This window comes from Cervus elaphus, chromosome 4 (genome assembly GCF_910594005.1).
Source record: "Cervus elaphus chromosome 4, mCerEla1.1, whole genome shotgun sequence".
NCBI lineage: Eukaryota > Metazoa > Chordata > Mammalia > Artiodactyla > Cervidae > Cervus > Cervus elaphus.
In genome coordinates this window covers 40,178,201-40,202,565 of record NC_057818.1, presented here as the reverse complement: position 1 = coordinate 40,202,565, position 24,365 = coordinate 40,178,201, and the positions used below count along the sequence as shown (strand labels likewise).

The 24,365-nt window shown below is 50.7% G+C and overlaps 1 protein-coding gene across 1 annotated transcript in view; it reads left to right on the top strand.

Annotated features, from left to right (window-relative positions):
* The first annotated feature begins 10,747 nt into the window (after positions 1–10,747).
* Positions 10,748–24,365, top strand: part of CALB2 (calbindin 2) — a 28,068-nt gene continuing 14,450 nt past the window's right edge. Inside the window, exons 1-3 of the mRNA XM_043899022.1 lie at positions 10,748–10,902; positions 21,057–21,133; positions 23,931–24,020. Coding sequence (XP_043754957.1) covers positions 10,809–10,902; positions 21,057–21,133; positions 23,931–24,020 — 261 coding nt within the window. The 5' untranslated portion in view covers positions 10,748–10,808. The remainder of the gene's footprint in view (positions 10,903–21,056; positions 21,134–23,930; positions 24,021–24,365) is intronic.

The window sequence follows — 24,365 nt, the reverse complement described above, 5'->3', positions numbered from 1 at the left end:
TCATTTTCATAAAATACTCTTTAACTTTTCCCCATCACTTACAATGTAAAAACCATTCTCAGCCTGCAGGCCAGGCAAACATGGGAGATGGCTGGCTTTTGCCTGAGAGTTGTAGCTCACTACCCCGTGTCCTTCGTGGAAGACAGAATTTGCACGTTTTCCATCTTGTCAAACTGTCCTCTCCGCAAGGACGAGCCCGTGGTCATTCTTTGCTGCTCGCCATCCTTGCCTCCCTTCTCCAGCCCTCGAGAAAAAAAAATCAGCTCCTTGTTTGGCATGCTTTGTCTGTGATCCCTGGGGATCTGCTTTCAAGTGTGGAGGGGATGACAGGGTGACAAATGGGCTGGCATGCCGGCAAGCCACCGGCGGCAGGCTGCTGACGAACAGTGGCCTCAGGTTCACGCCAGCTGATGGGGGTGGGCTCCATCTGCCTTTCAGCCCACCTCCGATGTTGTCAAGGCCTGAGGGTTCCATCTGCCACACTATGGGCCACTCTTTAGGTGCCTCTCCCAAACTACCAAAGGTATCTGTCGTTGTTATCGCATCTGACTTTAGACATACCACCCCCATTACTAAAACAGCAATCAATACTCACTGTGTCCTGGGTACTCGGTCTGGGCAGGTGCCATATAAACCTTCTATGCCTAATATTCCCTGGATGGACCAGGCTCTGTTGTAAGTGCTTGGCAAGTACTTAGGGCTCTCAGGAACCTATGACTTTAGGACTTTATGACTTTTATCTCATGGATAAGAAAATGGAGAAGAGTGGTGTTCACAGCACACCCAAGGCATGGGGCTGGTCGGGGCGGGGGGCGGTTCTATCTGACTCTAAAGCCGGTTTCTCTGTCGCCAGCTCCCCTGACCTTCTCTGTCTCACAGCCACACTCCAAGATTGTGTCATGATCCCAATTCCTCAGATGTAGAAATATAAACCATGAGAAGTTCAAGTCTTGGTTCAAGTTCATGCAGCTGACGAATGGCAGTGGTAAAACCCTTTGTTAGAACCTCTGACATATTGAAAACATCCTGCACTCTTGTGAAAACACGCATTTCTAGATAGTGTCAGAAACCGGGGTCCTAAAGAGTGGGGCCTGTCAACGAGTGGTGAGAGAGGAATCTTGGTCATCTTGGTCTGAGAGTGTGTCTGAGGTCTGACCTAAAAGCAGAGCCTGCAACAGGGATTCTGTGCAAGTGAGTTATTGAGGGAGGCACCCAGGAGGAACCCTGAGGAACAAGGGGAGAAGGTACAGGTTCAGCTGAAGTCTGGCCTCAGTCTGATCTCTGGGGAGCTCTGGAGCTCCCCAGTGGAGCTGGGATGGACCACAGAGTTCTCATCTTGAGGCAAAGGGCCAGACTGGGACACCCTGTATCTGTCAGTCGTTGATCACGGGTTGTCCCCTGGTGGGGATGAGGGAACATCTCTGGGAGAGGAGGCAATTCTCCAGAGAACAGAGCAGCTTTGAGCCCTAGCAGTCAACGCTCACAGCAGCCAGAGAGCACAGCACCCGAGTCAGAAGGGTCCTCAGCGGGACACAACTGTCATGTACTCTGAGCAAGTGACCCTGGAGGGCCCGACCTATCCGTCTCTGTGACTCCTAGAAAACCACACTTCCTTCCCTCCCCTCCCCTTTCTCCTCCTTTTCCTCCCTTCCTCTTGGACCTCCTCCTTTGTCACCATCCAGCACTGGCTGGGCTGCGCTTGGCCCCGGGCTCTGGCTCCTGTATGAGACCATCAGGAATCACAGCCGGAGCTGAAGTTTCCAAGAAGTGCCCAATGAGATCCTTCCGGCCTGAGCCTTCTCGCCAGAGCCCCATCCTGTGTTCCGCCTGTAAGGGGATCCCCACTGACGTGATGGGTGGGGAGGGCAGGGGACAAGAGCAGGCGGCTCCTCCTCCCCAGACGGTGCTTCAGCCCCTAGCAGGGTGAGCAGCTGCCCTGGAGGGTGACCTGCTGAGGCCTGCTGCCTGGCATTTGATCAGCAGGAGCTGCACTGGCCACGCTGGTACAAGGGGTCGTTTCTAGGGCTTTCAGAGGGTTGTGAGTCTCTAAGTAGATAGACCTCCTCCTCCCTGCTGCCTTTCATTCATTCATTCATTCATCTGCTCAGCAATTACTCATTGAGCGTATATGGGCCACACACTGCTAAGCGCTGCAGAAAAGTGATGAACAAAATAGACAGGGTCCTCACCTCCATCCTAGTGGGGTGACAAGGAAGGACTGTGTGTGGTAAGGCCACAAATCACTCAGATAGACCCGCAAGGAAGAAACAGTTTCTCTATACCCCATAACTGGTTCAGTCTTCCTCAAATGCCTTTGCTCTGCCTGGCAGTGGGAGCAGGAATGGGGGAGTACACTTCAAAATTGCCAGTTTATGGAACTACCCTGCTGTTTTGCTCAGAAGGGTGCTTTTTAAGGAGTTGGTTTCTTTTGGAGAACGTTCAGTCTTTTCCATCCTCTCCTCACCTCCATCTCCAGGGCAGTGTCTGAGTGTGAGGGAAGGCAGTGATACCCGGATAACTAACGGTGAGGGGTGGACATCACTTGGAGGAACACTGGGTCCTCCCTGCTGGCTGCTGCTCCTGAGTGGCTGGCCTGGTCTGCTGCTGCCTAGACGGCTCTGATACGCCTGTCCTGTCGGGGGTGCAGCAGCCAATGCTGGGTCCCTATCCACCCCCTTCAGTAACCAGGGCTCCCACCTCACAGCTGCTAACCTGTCACACCAGGACCCTTCTCCAGGGATCGCCCTTGAGGGAAGGAAGGCGCCCATCTCCCCTGGAGAGGGACCCTGGCCAATGCCTACCTCTCCAGGGTCTTCCCCACCACACACCCCACACGCCCTATGCTCCAAATCTACTGGTCTTCTTATAGTTCCTCCACCACGGAACATGGGGTTCAAATCCCAGGAATGCTCCCCACCTCCCTTCTCAGCTAACTCCCTCTCAGAATGATTTCTCTTAAACACTAGATATTTCGGGGACTGCTCTGATACAGTTTGCACTTCTACAGTCCATTGTGTGGTTTGATCAATATTTGTCTCTCCCATTCGACTTGACACTCCTGAGAGGCAGGAGTATTTCTGTTTTCCTAACCAGTGAATCCCTGGGGCCTACTACAGTGCCTGCCACAAAGCTGGGGCTTATTAAATATATTTTTGAGAGCATGAACAATTTTGATTTTAAATGAGCTTATGAATAAATGGAAGGCATCCCTTAGCTTTCAGCATTTCACTCCAACTCCCTGCTACATCCTGGAAAATCCTGGATGTGGGACTCTGCTGCCCTAGGCACTCTTTACCTATCCTTAGAGAAAGGATCCAAGCTCACAGTCATCAGGAAGTCCCCTTCTGGCAGGAAAAGGGGAGCAGGTCTATTTGCAAATCGAGCCCAGAGCTCCCTGCCAGGTCCCCAAACAAAGGCCAAACCAGCTTCAGCCGGAGGCCCTGCAGCTTCAGGTTCATGTGCAGCTATATTTCCCTCCGCACTCCTCCCGAGCCTCGTCTTTCTCTATCTCCTTCACCCCGGTCCTTTAGTGATCTGTAATCTTCTGGAGGGAGGCATTATCAGGTCAGAGAAGATGAAGAGCCTCTTGTAGTTTCATAAAGCAAACTAGTAGATCCAGAATCCAGTTATGGCACTTTCTCAGTGGTCCAGGGGTTAAGAATCTGTCTGCCAATTCACACAGGTTGGGTCCCTGGTCCAGGAAGAGTCCACATGCCATTGAGAACTAAGCCCGTGTGCCCCAGCTACTGAAGCCTGCACACTTAGGGCCATGTTCCGCATCAAGAGAAGTCACTGCAACGAGAAGCCTGAGCACCGCCACTGGAGAGTAGCCCACCACTCACCGCAACTAGAGAAAAGCCCTCTCGCAGCAACGAAGACCCACAGCCAATAAATAAACAGAATCCAGTTATTCTGAGATCCCACCCAGTGATAAAGAGAATAAATGCAGCCAATATCTTTCTACTCTGTCCCAAACACTGTGCAGAGTAATTTACATGCATCGTTTTACTGAACCATTACTATTCTTCTCTGGAGAGTCTATTAGTGTCCCTATTTCATCGAAGAAGAAACTGGGGCTTTAAGAATTTAGAGTGAGCCTAGGAGTCATCCATTCAGGAATCAGCAATCTATGTCCCACAGGCCACATCTGGCCCAGGGCATGTTTTTGTAAATAAAGTTTTATTGAAATGGAACCATGTTTGTTTACATATCATCCTTGGCTGCTTTTGTGCAGAGTAGCTGAGACAGATACTTTGTGGCCTGCAAAGCCAAAAATATTACTATATGGCCCTTTACCAAAAAAGTTTGCCAACCCCTGTTCTAGATGACACCCCCTCTCTGGGCTTTTTTACATTTGGACTCACTGGTCAGAGTGTTTTATACGTAGGTTTACTGCAAACACATCCCACTGTGTATTTGAGTTTTCCACATTGAGCACCCAAGCCTAGAGGTGTTCATTAATTCCACTGTGCCCACAACTCCCTCTAAGAGCAATAGCTCTTTCTCTGCACTGCTTCATGCCTCAACTCCCCTCACCCTCTTCTGACTGGATCCATAGCTAATGGGATCAAGGGGTGGGTGTCATTCACAGCTGGGCAGTAACCTATGATACGAATGGCTTGATTTTAAAAAGTGAACTAGACCAATCAGATCCTTCTCTTGGGCATTTAGGAAAGGGGAACTGAGAGACCCAGGCCACTAAGGGAAATGGAAGATGTGACTCTTGAGGACAAGTGGAGACCAGGTGGGTATGATACACAAGGAAAGGCAAAGCCACGAGGACATGTGCTGTGGGAGAGAAGAAGCCGGAGGAACTGTGCTGACCGTGTAGACAGAACCCTGGCAGGAGCGGCTTGCTGCCATAAGATAAAATGAGAGACAGGGGTCTCGGTCCCTGAAGGTTTCCCAAGCCCAGGTCTCATGAGAAAAACTGTCCTCTTCTTGGATTATCAGCTAAGCTTTTCTTTGGTTACAAAGGAAAGAAAATCTCATATAGATGGGTTTAAGCATCAATGGGTATATATCAATTAATATAACTGAAAAGGCCAAGATGCTTCAGGTTCAGCTTAATCCAGCAGCTCAAATGATGTTACATACAATCCAATTTCTTGCAGTTTCTCTGCCTTGCCTTTTGTGATTGGACTTCACCCCCACTCCATGCCCTTCCGCACCTTGGGCCACGCTAGACTCTTAGCTCATGGTGTCAAGATGGCTGCAGCAATTCCAGACCTCAGAGCTGCATACCAGTCTGCCATAGAGAGGGCATCCCTTCCAGTAGCTCCTTCCCATTCTGGAATGCGATCTCTTACTGCCTATTTTTGATTGCACTTTGGCCAAGCAGTGGGCTGCACTGACTCGATGAAACCCCCCTAGCATCTGCTTTCAGTTTTCTCGCCTATAATAATAACATTGGAGTGTTCCTTATGTCCCAGGCCCTACATCACTCTTTACGTGCATTCCAACTCTTAATGTTCAGAAAGGTCAATGAGGAAGTTATTAGAATTATCCTTATTTTACCAATGAGGAAAGGAAAGTGCAGAGAGGTTAGAAGCCTTGCCCAGGGGCACATGGCCATCACGTGCCAGAGCTGCTGATTAGCAGCAAAACCAAGAGCTAAAAGGGGCCTGGGGGATCTTGGAGCCAGAGCTCTCAGCCTCTTCTGTGTCCCTGCCTGTTGGGGGAGGGTGTCACTCAACAGCCCCAGCTACTGTCATTCCACTTCATATTGCTATCCTGGTGACCCAAATCCTTGGTTTAGAGGGCAGTATTTTGTCCACAGATTCTCTGGCTTCAGACCAAATTTACTCAAAAGTCCTGCTCCCACCTCTGGGTTCCTCTGGACTCTTTTCTCCCTCCACCTGATCCGTTTCCATGGAAACTGCTGGGCTCCTGCATCCCTTTCATCCTTATTTCTGGGAAGCAAGGCCAGCTCTCGGGCACCCCAGTAGCCAGGCCTAACCATTATAAAGACCAAAGAGGTAATATCTGGAAGAAATATTTCCAGGCAGAGGAAGAACCAAACAGGGTTTCTGATTTTTTCCTTTGATGTTCTCCAAAATAACACCAGGTGCTCTGAGCAGCTCTGCCAATTACCTCGGCCGAGTGGATACTGTCTGGAACGCCGTTTGTCATCTGTTCTCCTGCATCTCACCATTTCAGTCAGCAGGCCTCCCTCCCTTCTTGGGGGTGCAAGTCTGGGGTGTGAGGCAGAGGGCAAGACTTCTTTCCAATCTTTGGTACTGGACTGGAGCACTCACGATGCAGCTGGTGGCCTGGGGGTGCAAAAGGGAGGATGTACCCAGCTTGCCCCTTCTGGAGAAGGAGGAAGCAACCATCAGCTGAGCGCCTGGGCATCTTAGGAACAGCAGACATGGCAAGGTTCCTTGCCACTAGGAGGCGCCCTGCAGCTCCGGAGGTCAGAAAATGGGAAGTATTTTGTACGTACTGTCTTCCCCAGTGGCTTCCCAGAAGGCTCAGCAGATAAAGAATCCGTGTGCAGTGCAGGAGACACAAGAGACATGGGGTCAATCCCTGGGTCAGACAGATCCCCTGGAGAAGGAAATGGTAACCCACTCCAGTATTCTTGCCTGGGAAATCCCAAGGACAGAGGAGCCTGGCAGGCTACAGTCCATGGGGTTTGCAAGGAGTCAGACATGACTGACTAAGCACATCAGGGCCTTGGCACCTGGTCCACAAGGTCTCCATATACCAGAGAAGCCAGAGTGTTCCCGATATCCCACTCCTGCCAGGTCATGGTTGGGTGTTAATCTCTCTGAGCTTTGGTTTCCTTATCTTTAAAATGGGCCCAATTCTTGCATTGATAAGATAGCTGTGAAGACTTAACCAAGTAAGACACAGTAAAGCCCTCTTTTTAAAGTCATCTCAAGGTATCCTTGTGGTCCTCATCGTCATCGTTATAAATCGTGTGGGGAGATTCTGGAAGAGTAGCAGAAATTCAGATGCCCAAAAATAATCACAAGACTCAATTTAGATAAAAACATAAAAATAATTTTGTTTCTATAGTCACTGATTTCAAATATGCTCATTGAATCTCTGTCTTATTCCTGAGTAATTTCTGGATCCATGCCCTTCTTTTCACGTTCAGGTATTTAAACTTGGCCAGGTCCAGCTTAAAACTCCAGTCTCGCTCTTATTCAAAGCTCTCCTCCTCCCCCATTGCAAACTGGATGAGAGACCTGAGAGTCTTGGGTAGGGGCTGATCATGGAGAGGAGGGGTGGGCTGGCTTGCAGATGTCGCCTCCCTCAGTGAGTAGGGGGCCCAGGGCCAGGAGGAGATCTTAGCTCTCTGGTCACCTTGGGTTGCAGGAACAGTGGGCTGGTCTCTAGGGAGTTTGAGGGCCCCTTGCACAGTAGAATGAAGGGTTTATTGGAGCTGTTTTCCGCTCTACCCTAGCTTCCTTCAACACCAAGAATCAACCAGGAGTATCTGGCTTCTGCTCCTCCTTTTCAACTCCATGCACCTTTCCCAGAAACCACAGTGACCTCCAGGGGCTGCAGAGAACAGAAACGGGGTAGGGTGTGATCACTCCCATCTTCCTTCCGGGCCCAGGACAGGACAGCCTGAGCCTTCAGACAGCTCTAAGTCAGACAAAAGCACCAGTTCTGTCTTCATGTGCAGACTCCAGAATTCTGCTCAGGGAACAGGAGGGCCTGCCAGTGTCCCCTTACAGAAGGCACCCCTCCTGACCTGGAGAAGTTTTCTAGAGTCTCCTCAACAGAGTGTGGCTTCAGAGAAACCACCCATGCTGCACTCCCAGAAGACTAAGGTTCCTCCCTCTCCCCCAGGCAGCTTCTCCTTTCACAGCCCATGGCTTTGGTTGGAAGCAGAGGGCAGCCCAGCAGACAGAACACAAGATGCCTGGCTCGGGGGGAGGACCTTTGCAAGTGGGGTCCTCAGCCCCTTGTGTGCTACTATTTCAGAACAACAAGAAAAAATTCCTAACATTCTATATTAATAATAATATCTACTTTTTAAGTAGTGGGCTTCCCTGGTGGCTCAGAGGTTAAAGCGTCTGCCTGGAATGTGGGAGACCCCAGTTTGATCCCTGAGTTGGGACGATCCCCTGGAGAAGGAAATGGCAACCCACTCCAGTACTCTTGCCTGGAGAATCCCATGGAGGGAGGAGCCTGGTAGGCTACAGACCATGGGGTCGCAAAGAGTCGGATACGATTGAGTTTACTTTTTAAGTAAGCATTTATTGCTGCTAGGATTCTTGCTAACTAACTCCTTGAGTACATCATTTTTAGACCTTACACTAACTTTGCACCACCAGTATTATTATGACTTGTATTTCTACTAAGGACCAGAGAGGGTAAACAGCTGTAATGGAGGTTAAATAGCTGTAATGGAGGTTAAATAGCTAAGATCTCCTGGAGGAGGAAATGGAAACCCACTCCAGTATTCTTGCCTGGAAAACTCCATGGACAGAGAAGCCTGGTGGGCTACAGTTCATGGGATCACAGAGTCAGGCACGACCGAGCACAGGTCTCAAAGTAGGTTTTGCACCCACATCTCTCCAATCCCAGAGCAGGGACTTGTAACTACTAAACGTGACTGTTTCTGCGGACTCAGCTTGGGGACAAAGGGACTCGCTTGGGCTCTGCCACCCCTCCGGGGCGTGTATCTGGGAGTGAGGGATGTGCCTCCCAGAAAGAGACTCCAAGCATGCACGAAAATGAACAACACAGGGCTGTCCCAACGCTGCGTTTGGAGGCCACTGTGGAACGCTGCAGTCATACTCAGGACCTCTCCTAGTCAGGCCAACATCTTCCCCCATCTCAGCAGTTCTGAAAAGTAGGAAGCATGAGTTCCACTCTCTTTCTCACCAGGAAGACCAAAGCAGCAAAGATGTACTTGGTTTGGCTCTTTAGAGAACCGGAGATGAGATCTCTCGTCCCTGTCTGGGCCAGGGGAGGGCACAGGAGGTGAGCCGAGGAGCCCAGATGACAGTGGCAGAGCCGAAAGGGGCCAGCAGCACAGTGTCACGTTAAGAGTCTGGTTCAGCATTTCCTCCGTCTCACTCTGGTGTCAGCCTCTCTAGAAGCTATGAGCCCCCTCAGGGAGGGATGCTGGCCAAGAAATTTCTTGCCAAGCCAACTGCCTCTGATATCCGTCTCCACAAAGGGCAGCTGGAGTGTGAGCTCATTTAATCCTTGAAACAATTCTTGCGAGGTAGATACCCACATCCCCATGTTTTAAAAGAGAATAACTGAAGCACAGATAGGTTACGTAATTTGCCCAAGGTCACACAGCTTATTCTGGGGTTCAGATCCAAGCAGCCTGATTATAGAGTGCCTGCTCTTAACCTTTGAACAATCCTACCTCCCTAGACCCAGCAGCTTTGGTGAATTCCTCAGCCCTTCACCAGACAGCATGGGGGCAGAGGGTGCATACAGGCCTGGAAAGCTGGCTTTTTATGACAACTTCTCTCTCTTACTCTGTTCCTGCAAGTAACTCGAAACACTTTTGTGCTAGGCAAAAAAAACAAAACAAGTGGTTTTGGAATCTTCATTGTGTTGCCTCTTTCAGGCTCACTCAGGGCTCATCCCACCCCCTAAGGGGCAGACTGCCCCGCGGGCTCCTCCCAATGCTCCTCTCTCCCCTGGTGACCTGCTTTTCCTTCTCACCTCCCGTCCTCTGCTCTCCCTTCAAAAGGCAGTTCAGCTAACACTCATTAGCACATGCTAATGAGCATCAATTCATTTCTCAGTCACTCAGCGGGAGAGGCGAGAAAGGTGGGGACAAGCTGCCACTCTGGGGGTGATGGTCCACAAGGACAGGGCAGCCCCCCAGGCTCAGGCCCCCGGGAGAATGGGAGGGAGCCCAGTTCCCAGCTGGGGAGACCTGTCAATATTCTCGGGCTGTACCCTCAGCAGCTGCCTTCATCTCTGAGACCTGCATTTTCAGATCATTCCTAGGTCAGTGTGGGACCCTCTGGGCCCACCAGCCTCAGCAAATTCCCATGATGCGCATAGGTGGGCGTTGGCTAAGACCTGGGACAGGAGGATCTAGTTCATGGACAAGGGCCTGTCCCAGGGGCTAGCGGGCATCAGAAGGTGAAGGGAGGTACCCAGGTGAAGGCAATCAATGGAAGCCCCTCCTCCGCTCCCTGGGGGTCGCTGGACCCTCCCTGGGGGTCGCTGATTCCAGCCAACCCCAGTAAAGCCTAGAGAACCTGGGCTTTTCCCCAAGCTTCGGCCATTAAGGGACCATGATAGCAAGGAAAGAAAGCTGGGAAGGGCGAGTCATTTGAAGCAAGTCCCGCCATCAGGAAAGCGGTCCCTGGTCCTCCTGCTGCTGACGGGTCAGACGAGACAACGCATGCCAAAGTCCTAGAGAAGTCCGAAGTGCCAGGGCTAAAGATCTGTCAAACTTTTATTATTACTACTGCTGGTGGTGGTGTTGTTACTACAGTTATTTATTATTGCCGCTGCTAGTGAGGATAGGTGGTGGCTATTCTCAAGATGATCAGAGAGAGGGAGAGGGGAGGCAAAGGCAACCTCTCCTTTGCACTTGAGAGCCTTCTCCCTGTCCAGGTCCAGAGTGGTCTCAGCACAGACAGGCATCCCCACCCAGAAAACCCCTGCAGAACCCCTTGGCGGCCGCCGCCCCGCTGAGACACAGGCCGATTCTCTGAGCGCGCGCGCCCTCTGCTGGCTGCGGGGCGCGGGCGCAGCCTCTGGATTGTATATAAAGGCAGCGTGGCGCGCAAGACCTGGCGAGTGCCGGAGCGGAGCCGGCGCGCAGGGAGAGCGCGGTGCTGCCTGAGGTCTCTGAGCGGCTCGCCATGGCTGGCCCACAGCAGCAGCCACCTTACCTGCACCTGGCCGAGCTGACGGCGACCCAGTTCCTGGAGATCTGGAAGCACTTCGATGCAGACGGTCAGTAAAGCTCCAATTTGTGTGCCCGCTCGCCCCCAGGTACCGGCAGTGGAGGGAAGGGGTCAGTGATGATGTGGGCAGGTGTTAGATTGCGCCCAGGGCATGTTTTGGCCGCAGAACCTGCCGAGGTCGGGGTCCTGAAGACACGTCGCTGCCCAGTAACAACTGTCAGGAACTTTTCTCCCCTGACAGAGCCCACCGGCTTTTGCAGCCTCATTCTGGGCAAGTTGGGGCTTTCCCAGACAGGACGGGGTGCTGGCAAGGCTCCCCGAGACTCCCCCTGCCATTTTATCTTCCCCCACCTTCCCCTTCAAGGTAACAGCCTGCCTTCAGAGGCTGCAGCCACAGGTCTCAGAAGCCCACTCATTTCTTCCCCCAAGTTCCCCTTTTGTTGAATACCAGGTTAGCCAAGTAGGTGTCCAGAGGGCTGGGGCAAGCTAGGGGCTACTGAAGGGACACCCTTGGCCTCCCCAGCCTGTTTGGTATGAGGAGGAATGGAGAGGACAGCCAGGCAGTGAGCATCCCCTGGGCTTCCTCTGCCATTTTCCATCCCTCACCGGCATGCAGGTCCCACTCACAGCAGCAGTGGGTGTGGTGGGGGGCAAGCTTGGGGTGCCAGCCTGACGTGTTCTTTCAGGGTGCTATTCCTGGGTGCTTTGGGTGACTCCTTCCTTCTCTGGGTCAGGGGAGGCACCATCTTAAATGCCTCAGTGACTGACTCTCTGGTCTGTGTGGTCTTGATACTGACTAACCAAAAACCAAGGGCTGGACTGAATGACCTTTGGAAGTTGGCTCTAGGGATTCCAAGGGTCTAGGATGGTCTGACTCAGGCATAAAGGGAGGTCCCCTTTTAGAGGCTTCAGATATCACTAGAGACTTTTTTCTCTATCACTCCCCTGGAGAAGGAAATGGCAACCCACTCCAGTATTCTCGCCGGGAGACTCTCATGGGCAGAGGAGCCTGACGGGCTACAGTCCATGGGGTTGCAAGAATCAGACACGACGTAGCGACTAAACCACCACCCCAACCCCCACCCCCACCCCAACTTAAGTGATCCTGTTTCCTTCTCAGAAGTCCTGCCTGGGGTGGGCATCTGAAATGTTCTGGTATCTCACACCACTGGCAGGATGGTGGTCCAGGGTGTTTATCCTGGGACTGAGAGCAAAGGGGGTGGGAACCAGAAGGAGGATCAGGTGGAGGGTGTCTCCATTCTTCTCCCTTCCCTTTCTTGCCCCAGCAGGGTGGATGGAAAGGTGGCTAAACAGGTACCTTGCACCAGAGTGCTGTAGAGAGGCAGGGGTTAATGGGTATGATGATGAGTGAAGTTCTATTCCCTGGGAGCCAACAAGAAATCTGCGGGTGAGAGGCCGTGTGATCTGCCTATGAATTACTGGAGGAGGAGGGTAGATTGTTAAATCTGTAAAATGGGGCTAAGGAGGGGTTGTGTCTCCAGTCCATGGCTGGTGCCATAAAACTCCCTCGGCGGCAAGGGCTATGAGAAGACTGTCTCATATTCCAGGTGACATGACAGTCCCTTAGGCTTCTCCTGCCAGTTTATCTGCACCGGAGACTTGCATGATTCAAGGAAAGTTACCAAGTGGCCAAGGTTATACCACCGGCCTCCTGCCAGATGAGTCAGCTATAAACAGAGGACTCCACAGTTCTCCTCTCCCCCTGTTCTCACAGGGACAACCAATAGCACTTTCGATAATCAGGCAAACCCTCACACTTGTCTGAGACTGTGTACTTTTCAAAACACAATCACACCTTCTTGAGCTCCACACAGAGAGGCTCTGGGCAGATCATGACTCTCCTCATGCAGATGAGGGAACAGACATGAAGTGTGACTTTTCTAAGGTCATGCAGCAAAGTGGCCCCTGGCCAGTGCTTATATCCCCACTCTGATTTCTGGACATCTGCTTCCCCTGCCATTCACTCACAGAAGAGCCCCTGACCCAGCCTTGGAGGCGATAGGCAGTTCCTTTAATACTAGAAAGGGGTCCTTCGCATGGCTGAGCATAGTTAAGCTAGCATGAGGCCAAAGAGTCATTAAAGACTCCCAAACCATTGTGCCTCTGGCTCCCTTCTGCTCCTCCATGAAAGGGAGCTAGATTGCGTCCTGGTTCGTTGACCCACTTGGCATCCCATCGCCCTCTCTGATCACTGCTTCGGGGAAGTTCCAAGGGGGGACCATGGACCTCACAGAGAAGGAAGGCACAGGAGATTAAAATGCCAGAGATGGTAGAAAATGATGCTACAGCCAAACTGAAATTCCCCTAAAGGACCCAGAATTATCCTGTGGGTCACCTTGCTCTGGATCTTCGCTATCTGTCCCCTCCTGAACTGTCAAGGCTGCCAGTGAGCTTTCCTCGGGCCTCCTCTTAATAACTCTGGCTTCTGTTTTTATCTTGGGGTTCTTCCCGACTCTCCTGCCACTCAGAGTTAAAGACCTCTGGGAAGACTCAGCTCACCAGGTCCCTGGAGTGAGCTCACTGGAGCCCAATTAGTCCCAGCCACTAGGGAGCATTGACCCGCCCCTGCTGGACTCTAGTAAACAGAGACCAGGAGTCCGGAGGAGAAGCTGGACTCTGAGGAGAGTGAGGACGAGGCAAGGGATCTAACCCTAACTCGGCCCATTTCTAACAAGGAGGAAAAGCCATCATCCTGGTGACTTTGCACAAAGAGAGTATCTTTAAGACTATCATCAGCCTTGTGGTGGAGAAAGGAAGGAGCAGGTGTCTGGAGGAGGGGAAACTGGGACTCAAAGAGGCACCATGCTTTTCACAATACCACATCGCAGGAATCCTCTCCTAGTCCCCCTCCCCACTCCTCCTCAGTGGCCAACCAAGGTCATGCACTTGGAAGGGTTCGGGTGTCATCTCTCAGAGGCAGAGGTAAAGAAGACAGCAGCCAAGCAACCTTTACATGCCCTACATGCCTGAGTCCAGAAACTGTTGTTTCCTGGTCACTTCTTTGTCAGAACCTTTCTCACTGTGCAAGATTCAGGCTTCAGAGAGATGCCCAGTTCCAAGCTGATGCTGGCCTGTCTGTGGTTCTGACCACCCTGCCACCAGGCTCCTATTCTGCTGACCATCAGGAGGGGGTCTGTGAGGAGCCAAGATCTGCCCTTGGCCTTTGCTACTCTTTGGAAGCTGATGCAAGTGTGGGGATGCTTTCTCTCCCAGAGGCCAACAGACATTCACAGGTCAACGCAGGGAATCCCACTCATCCCAAGGAGCATCCTACAAGGATATACTCATGCATATGCATAAAGCTATATGAACACAGGGGTCTATTACCAAGTTCTTTGGGATACTGAACTTTTGAGAAAGAATGTGCTTCCCTAGGGAAGAGGAAAATAAATCCTCTAATCTATACAGTGGAATATTATACAACCTATGGGACTGAGATGGGGCTTTTATACTGACATGGAAAAACATCCAAGATGTATTACCGACATTTTTTTTTTAAATTGCAGCATGACACTATTATAGTATGAGCCCATTTTTACTATTAATGAAACAAGTATGATGGAAAATATTAGAATGAACATAACAACAGTGGTCTTCTCTGCAGAGCAGATGATGTCAAAGGAAAAGGCATTTTCTTTAACTTTTGATGTTAATTTCTATAGTGTTTTACAAGAGCCTGTGTTTCTTGTATAATTAGCAAAATAATAAAAAGAGTCAAGGAGAAAATAATTTTATGGGCACTGCCCCCCAAAAGAAATACATCTCTCTCTCCAGGTGCGGGCCTCTGCCCAGAGTTTTCTAGGCCTCTGTCTGCCTCCAGATGGCCCTGGTGATGCGGGAGGCTCTCAAAGCCTTGCACAGGGCCTGAGCCTTGTTCCATATGGTGTGGCCACAAGGACTGAAAATTGCTGACAGGGAGGACCACCAAGAACTAAGGAAGGCCCTGCCCGGTCTTCTCGCCTCTCTCCACAGGGGTAATAACAGAAGCATCCTCCCAGCCCACCCCCTACGGGGAACACTGGCCGGCCGGCCGGAGAGTGGCCAGGCCAGCTCTCGGTCACCGATGCGCGTGTGTCCCTGATGGGGGAGCTGAGGAAAGCTGAAGAGCAGTGCCTCTCAGAGGCGGAGAGAGGCCTGGGCAGCTTGCACTGGGATTCTCAATGAAGAAGGCTTTTGAAATACTGAAAAGAAGACCTCTGTGCATAAAATAGGGCTTCCCAGGTGGCTTAGATGGTAAAGAATCTGCCTGCATTGCAGGAGACCTAGGTTCTATCCCTGGGTTGGGAAGATCCCCTTGAGGAGAGCATGGCAACCCCCTCCAATGTTCTTGCCTGGAGAATCCCCACGGACAGAGGAGCCTGGCAGGCTAGAGTCCATGGGGTCACAAAGAGTGGGACACGGCTGAGCAACTAAACACAGCACAGTGTATAGAAGAAATAACTAATGAGAACCTACTGTCGATCACAGGGGATTTTACCCAATGCTCTGCGGTCACCTCAGTGGGAAGGAAATCTAAAAACGGGTGGATGTATGTGTAACTGATGCACTTTGCCGCACAGCAGAAGGTAATACAACAATGTAAAGCAACTATACTCCAGTCAAACTCGATAAAAGGGAAAAAAAGACTTGCCCAGAAAGGGTTCCAGAGTATCCTGTCCCTAGGCGCTTACACAAACACGACGGCTGCTACTGTGCCACACGACTGTGCTGTTCACGAGCTGATCGTAGGGTTTATAAAAATGACTGCTTCTTGGAACATTAAGTCAGAGGGGCCTGATACCAGCAGGGAGCCAGCCCTGTCTGAGGGTGGCTTTCTTTTAACCCTGTCGGCATCTCTCTGTGGGGTCCACGTGTCCCATTTGTGCCTGAGGTCGGGATTTGAGGTTCTTTGGGAGCAGTGTCCTGCCCCACCTGGGCAAGCCCCAAGAATAAGGCCCCCACCCCACCTCTGCTTTCACCCCCAAGTCCCCCATTTGTTTTGCCTACAGCGCCCTTTGGTGTGGATGTCCACAGCGTGCCAGCCCCGCACAGGATGCCCTTTGCGTGGACTCGTGCCCTGTGGCCCAACCTCTCCCAGGGTGATGGTGCCAGCCGAGTGGGGAGGCAGCTGTGTCTGAGAAGAGCTGGGGCTCCCCAGGGAGGCAGCTATGGGGACGTTTGCACAAACAAGACACTTCAGCCTGCCCCGCCTCACCAGGGCAGCCATCAGCGATCCCGCATCCCTGCCCTGCTCGCCTTGTTTATCTCCCTCTAGACTTGAGTCGTTTCAGTAGCTGAGCCCCTGGGGGAGGTTTCCAGGGCTAAGGAGACCTCTCGGGGAAATCTCTTCTAGTACCCAGGGAGCCAGAATTAATAGAGCAGGGGAGCGGCTCTTCAAGAACGGAGCCTCTCCAGCTCTGACCCACGGAGCTGTCCTGGCAGATTGCATCAGACCCCACCTCTGCCCAGCCAGTCCCAGCTGGGCCCTCTGCCTCCCCTCCTCTCTCGCCCAATCTGTCCCATCCTTCTGGCCTCCACCCCTGGGAGCTGGCCCAGCATTAGGCTGCCAGATGTCCACAGGTTCGGGGGACCCGACTCCAGAGCTAGTGTTCCAGAAGCAGCTCAGCGCAGAAACACAGATAAAGTCAAGTGTCGGAATATTCACCCAGAAGCTGTGCATACTGGGTTCTTCCCCCAGGAGCCTCTGGGAGACGTGTGTCTGTGTCTTTCTGTCTGTCTGTGTAAGACTGACAAAGGGAGAAACCAAAACAAAACAGAGATATGGACAGAGGTCATCCCTGGAGCAAGTCAAAGGAAAACAGGCTGTAAGCTGTGGTTCAGTCTCTTTCCCCTCAAACCCCCTCTCTCTAACATGAGGTCCACAGCACCCGTCTGCTTACCTGGCAGGGTCCTGAAGACCAGATGGGACAGGAATTGGAGAGCTCTTTAAATGGTGTACACCGTGCAAAGGCATATTATTAATACTGGGGCAGAGCCAGAGAAAGCCCATTTCCTGCCACAAAGGGTGAGATGTGTCCCAAAGAAAACCGGGGCTGAGGGTAGAGGGTTATTTGCCCTTTCATAAATTTGAGCTCCTGACAGGGAGCCAGGAGGCATGGCCTTCTGGATGCTTTCTTGGACAGCTAACTTGAAACTGCCTAACTGCCCTCCTTGATTTCCTTAAACAGAACGAACACAGAAAAATGCAGATTGGTGAGCACTCACCGCCACGGCCCCAGGTCCATGCTTCTCAAACCGGAGCATACAGGAGGGCTGGTTCAAGAGCACATTTTCGGGCCTCACTGCCAACAATCCTGATTCAGCCAGTCTGGGGTTGGTTAGAAATCTGCATGTCTAATAAGCTCCCAGGTGATACTGACATCATCAGGCCCTGATCACTCTCTGAATAGTGCTGGTCTAGGCCACTCTTGTCAAAAGAGGCGCCTTAAAATGAAACCCTGGTCTACCACCTCGGGGTTCACGCCAGCCCTCCACCTCAACTTCAAAGGTGAACCAAAGGCCTGAACCTCACCCAAAGGCATGGCCTCTCTAGGGAGAAGAGCTCACATTCAAAAGCAGTGGTTCTCAAATGTTCGCGCTCCGATGTTGTTAAAATGCAGATTCTGATCAGCAGGTCTGGGGTGGGGCCTGGGATTCTGCATTTCTAACAGGCTCACGTGATTCCAGTGCCCCCATTCCACAGACCACACTTGGACGTCAGGCTCTCATACTCCAGATCTGCCAATTAGAACTTCCATTCTAACATTCCCCGGGTAATCCTTACATACCTTAACATTTGAGACAGGCCACTCTAAAGCAGTCCTTAATCCTGACTGCACCTCACAATTGCCCAGAGAGCTTTGAAAACATGCCAACAAGACACCCCCACCCCATTAAATCAGGAGCTCTGGGAGTGGGGTCCAGGCAATGGTGCTGGTTTAATAGCTCTCTGGTGATTCTAATACCTAGCCTGGGCTGAGAACCAGGATTCTGAAGCTGAGCAGTAATGCTGCAACTCTTTGGGCCAAAGGATGTATAGCCATGGATTGGTTGGAAGACCTTAAGAGCACTGAGTATAAAATGATGCTTTTAAGTTATGTGAGATTTTACGTTTTCCAGGATGCTGTCACAGCTTTGTGTTGTATGGGTGTCACAATGACTCTATAAAGTTTAAAAAAAAAGCATAAGTAGTTTTGAGCATAAACAGTTACAGCAGTTTTAGAGATCAAGAAAGATCAAGAGTTCAGAGAGACTGACTGGCTCAACATCACGTGAACAGTCACAGAAATGGTGATGGACTTAGAGCTCTTACTCAGGCTCCTCTTACCCGTTCAACTCTCAGAAAATCTGTATACACAAAGGTCAGTGAGAAACAAACCCCTTTCCACTGTGGGCAGGGCATTCTTCAGTCAAGGTTTTCCAAGTGTCTGTGGTCAGATTAACTGTAAAGAAGTGCTGACTCACTTCAAAATTTGGGGAAACCGAGGTAGGGTGCTGGTGAAGAATGGTAGCCACAGCTAGAATGAGGAAGGAGGCAGGGTCCCTGGCTCCACCCAGCCCCCTCCCTAATGTTCACAGGGTGTGGCCTGATATGGAGATTAGAAGGGATGGTTGTTGTGTTAACCACATCCTTATCAATGCCAATCCACGAGATCTGTGGGGTGGCCAGCCAGCCCATCCCCATATAAGATGGTCATAGGAAAAGCAAATCCCCTGCCTAGTGTTGAAGTCCTCCCTGGAAGCTGGTAGGCCAACCTGTCCCCTCCTCCCGCCTTGGATAACCGGTGCCTCCTGCCTGATGGGCAGGGAGTCGCTCTGAGGGAAGCCAGGATAGCGGACGTCCTTCCCCGTGCCCCCACCCCGATGATGGAAGATGCCTCATCTGCCCTCTGCAGCCTACCTAACCTCTGCTCCTCACCCTCTGCCTTCAACTGGTAGATACCTCTGTTCTTGTGTGGCTCCCTCACCCCAGGAGACCATTAAATGCTCTTGGGGAACAGGCCTATATCTAAACTTGGCTATAGTTCCCACAATGCTGAACTTGTTATTCAGTTTAAAAAAACACAAAGGCTGTGGAACTGAACCACATTTCTGTCCCTCTGCTCAGAATGAGGTGCTGGTGGCAAGAGGGGTCATGCAGCCCCCTGCCACCCAGGCTGCACAAGTCAGACTCAAGGAGGAGTTTCCTTCCACTGGGGCGCTGGCTGGCTCCCGGCCCCCTCCTGCCTCTGCCAGTAGCTGGGGTTTCTCAGCGAGGCCTTCCCGCCCGCGCTGTCCAAGCAGCCCCACAGTTACTTCAGCCTCCTCCTAGTACACTCACGAAACAGACTCACAGGCAGACTCACAGGTCCATCCAGCCCTGGGCCAGCCCACCTCTGAGGCCTCTGCCACATTGAACCCCAGTGCACGCTCACTGTGCAAGCTCCATATACACCACCACCCCGCTCCAGCCTCAGCCTCGGGCTTCTCCTGGACCCAGAGGTGAGCTCAGCTTCCTGCCTGAGAAACATAAGAACAGCCAGATCACGGCAGGGAGCGACCCAGGGAGACAAAAAGTACTGGTTCCTCCAACTCAGAGTCACTGTCCACTGGGTACTGCCTTTTTGTCCAGAAAGCCCTTCGCCCCGTCCCCTTTCCGCTGCCCCACTCCAGCCGGCCTCGCTGGCAGTAGGCACTCACTCCTGAAATTCCAGCTCTCCTAAGAAGCTTTGCAGAACATCCTAGAAGAAAGATAACCACTCTAGCCTAAGGGAAAAAGGGAACTCAAATCTTCCCCACCCCCCCGCCCCCGCACTACCCGCCCCTCCCCCCGCCCACACTACCCGCCCCCGCAGTTACAATCTATCTTTTCCCTGTAGATAAAAATACATAATTTATCTCACATGAAGCCCTCCATACACTCTCCATATTGTGGCATTTTTCCTACTAGAGGGAGCCAGTAAGGTTACTTATTATCATGGGGCACTGGAGGGGAGGCTGGGAAGAACATACACGCCCACCCTGACATCTCCCTCCACCCTCCCAAAAGCCCCCACCAAGGCCAGGGTAAATATGTCTTCTTTATTCTCTTTGTTTAGTTTGTAATTCCGTAGGCCCTTGACACAAGCTACCACCTCCCTTTCCTTTTCAAGTTGAATACTCTCTATGAGAAACTTCCTCAACTGCTTTAGTTCAGATTTGGAACTTGACCTTTAGCCAGTGGTTTCCAAATCTTGCTATAGGCATGAAAATCACTTGGGGAGCTTTTTAAAACATCGGGTGCCCCCATCCCATGGGATAGACACCCTGCCTTTCTCCTTCCACTCTTCCCTCTGCATCAGTTTCCTGGAGCTGCCATAACAAAGTACAACAAACTGGGTGGCTTAAAACAGCAGAAATCTCTTCTCTGACAGTTCTGGAGGCTCAAAGCCCAAAATCAAGGTGTAGGCAGGGTCGGTTCCAGGCTCTGAGGGGTAACATGTTCCATGTCCCTCTCCTGGCTTCTGGTAGTGGCTAACAACCCACAGCACCCCTTAGTTTGGAGATATACCACTCTGATCTCTGCCTCTCTTCACGTGGCCTCCTTTCCTGAGTATCTCTCTGTGTCTTCACATGGACTTCTTTTAAGGACACCAGTCACTGGATGATCTAGTCCTGGTCGCTAGTATGATCTCATCTTAACTAATTACGTATGCAAAGACACTGTTTCCAAATAAGGTCACATTCTGAGTTCCAGGTGGACAATCTTCAATTCAGTATAGCCTCCAACTTGAGTACACCAAAGACTCAAGTTCTGCCTCTGACCCAATCCACCCTGGTGACCAGGGCTTGCCATCTGCCCACAAACCTTGAGGCTGATGACCTGTTGTCCCGTTAGAGCTCCAGCTCCTGCTGCTTTCCCAGCTGGCTACGGATGGACAGCTGCCAGCCCCTGCTCCCTCTGCCGGAGTGGTCCTGACGCTGGCCCCTCCCAGTGTTTTCTGACTACTAAACGTATACTCCAAAGATAACACCGTTATTAATCCTGGATTTCTATGGTTGCAAATGCCTGGAGGACAGGACCCGCATCCCTAACAGTCCAGGGTTGGCCCAGACACCTGCTTGATGACCAGTGAGAACAAGTTCTCCATGAAGCCCCCGACCTCCCCACCCCACCCACTGTAAATCTTACTATTTAGCTTGGAGATTCATTGCTTTTTTTTTTTTTATTTGCTATCTTTGCAGGAAATGGATATATTGAAGGTAAAGAGTTAGAAAACTTTTTCCAAGAATTGGAGAAAGCAAGAAAAGGCTCTGGCATGGTAAGCCATCCCCTCTCCCATAGCTTGGAATTTCCTGTCATCCTGACCACGGCTTTGAGCATTATCTGTCCCAGGGCATGCATGCCATCAGCAGCCTGACATCTCTCATCTTGACCCTTAGAGTTTTTCTTTTATTTGGAAGGATTTTAAAAATTGATATACCTAAAAAGGGCACCTTACCTCACTATCTTTGGGTATCTGGAATTGAGGGGTGTTCATGGGTACCATAGGTTGATAAATGCCCCCGAAACTGCAAAGTTTTGTGTGTCTATAAACATTATTTTTTCCCAGGGAAGAGTCCATATCCTACCTAATATGCTAAGAGGGGTCATGACTCAAGATTGGATGCCTAGGGGGTTTCCAGTGCCTTTATTCAAGACTAGAGTTTCTCAGCCTGAGCACTACTGATATTTGGGGTATACGACTCTTTATCATGAGGGGCTGTTCTGGACATTGTAGGATGATTAGCAGCATCCCTGGCCTCTACCCATGAGATCCTGGTAGCACCCCTCCAAACTGTGACAATCAAAAGTGTCTCCAGACACTGCTAATATCCCCTTCAGGGGATGCAGAATTGTCCCCACCTAAGAACCACTGTTCTAGACCAACCAAGGCTGGAACCTCAGCAAGAACTTAGAGGAGAATGGAGGATTGCTCCAAAGCAGTATCTGAGCTGGATCGCACTGGCTCATTTGTGCAAGTGTCAGACTGCCCTTCATGGCCTGGCGTGACTCCAAATCACACCCCAGCCCCTTAATGGCAGGTACCTTGTTCCTCCTGGTGCCAGCCTGGCACTACTGACCACTAAAGCCTTTTGGGGGGTGTTCAACAGATTGAAAAGGTAAGGTGACTGGAGCTAGTCCATTGTGACTCTCATGTCTGGTTCTTAAATATATGCAGTCAGACCAACTCCCTCCCGCCAGCTCCTGTGGGTCTTTTCACAGGAGGGTCTCTCCATTCTCCCCTTATGCGTGTCTGCTGGCTAATCCACTGCTTATTAGCAAGTCTTCATGGAGCCTTTGGGAGACGAGTCACAAGCCCACTGGTGAGCACTCGGTTCTGAGCTTGGCAGTGGGCCCCAGTGAGGAGGATGTCCAAGAGATGGGCTTAAGTGGTGGAGGTGATTCATGGGTTTATTTATCAACAGTCCTCTATCACTCCTCATTACTAGGATAATGAAGCCCAGATCATGGAAAACACAGGCTTCTCAGCTGGTTCTGGGATCATGAGGTAGATGGAGGAATGTGATTTTATGAAGTGCTTCAAATCTGAAATCCTTCTCTTAGTCATTCCCTTCCTCAGATGGCATCAGGGGTGATTTTCAAGTCTGTCAACAACACTCTCAATTAACATCATCCTGGACTGGTTCTCAGAGCAGCTGTTACATGGCAGGAAAAATGCTGGTCTTGGAAACAGGAATAATGAGTTCACATTCTGGCTATCCTAACTGGTGACCTCAGGAGAAGCCACTGCATCTCAGCCTCCATTTGTGTGTAAAACAGACAGGTTACTAGCTTCATGGGGATTGCTGTGAAATGCAAATAGGGTAAATAGACCCTTACTTGTGATAAGGGTCTAGGATCACTCCATGCACATCTGTAAATGTAAAGCAATACATGATGATAAACAAACACATATTGGCAAATTGAGACCAGTCCCAAAGGTTAAAGGAAAAAAAAAAGACAATAGAAGGGATTCAGAAAAGACTGTAAGAATTGGTAGAATTCTTACAAGCCCAATCCTAGGAAACACACATCCACTAGAAAACCTTCAGTGAAACAAAGAAAAGGCATTAAATGCCTAAACAAGTCATTGTTGATTAAGGATAAGGAAGAGCTTGTTAACGCAAATAATCAATCAGCAGCACCCCAAACCAAGAGAAGCTCTGAGAACTTCAAGAAGGGCTTAAATTTAAGTTAGGTGATGATGGCCCAACAGAACTTTTGAAGTACTATGCTTTTTAGTAGTCACACTCATCTAGTGGACTACTTAAATGACCCCTCAGCTAATATAGACTTTCTCTTCACATTCTTCCTGGCCTAAAATCACAGTGAAAAGCATTGCAGAATTGCCAGTTAGTCTTTAAAGAAGAAAACGAGCAATTCCCCTTGCTCTGGTGGAGTACCTAGAACCTACTAGTGGGCCTTGCAATAAGCTGGGCTTATTAGAAGCTGCCTCAGTAAAATGTTGGGACCTGAATTCTCACATCCGCAATGGGAATAAATCCTCACCCTTCTGACAGACTTATCGTTTAATCCATTCCAAAGGCAGAGGGTGTGTTTACCTATGTGGTACACAGAATCTCCACATGTCCTGTTCCCCTTTGAAAATTCTGTGACTGAGCCTCAAAGAGGGCTTCCCAGGTGTCCACTAGTGTGTAAAGAACCTGCCTGCCAAGGCAGGAGATAGAAGAGATGCGGGTTCAATCCCTGGGTCAGGAAGATCCCCTGGAGGAGGGCACGGCAACCCATTCTAGTATTCTTGCCTGGAGAATCCCATGGACAGAGGAGGCTGGTGGGCTACAGTCCACAGGGTCACAAAGAGTCAGACACAGCTGAAGCACCTTGGCAGGCATGCACAAGCCTCAAAGAAGAGAACACTGAAAAGGAAGGACCCTGAAAAGGAAAGAATACAGCCTTGATTACTCAGACCACTGGGTCAACCCAGTTGCACACAGGTTCAACCTGCATATCTGGGGTGCAAAATAACTCCCCATTATTGCCACACCAAAAGGGTGAGAGATCCCTGGTTTGAAGGGGACCTAGTGGCAAAATCAGTCCCCTTTGTCTTTCTGCAGGTATCAAAGAGTGACAACTTAGGGGAGAAGATGAAGGAATTCATGCAGAAATATGACAAGAACTCAGATGGGAAAATCGAGATGGCGGAGGTGAGTCCTAATGTCTAAGCTGTTTATAGTTATCAGACCAGAGTCCTAGCTGCTAAGAGCTACGTGGGGAGGGTCATCAGTTGCTTGTATCTTTTCCATGCACGAGCATCCTTCCAGGAGTCTGATGAGGTGGTAGTCTTAAAGCCCCTAGCACTCAGGCTGATCAAAGAGAACAGATGGAACTTTTTCTTTGTCTCCCAAAGAAAGAGGAACAAACATTGGCCTAAGACAGGGATAAAGAACTTTAATGCTCTCAGGGTCCAACAGGCACTGTAAATGTGTAATGAACTTAAGACAGAAAACAGGGTGAGGATTGGGGAGTAGGAGAGTTCATGCCCCACCTGA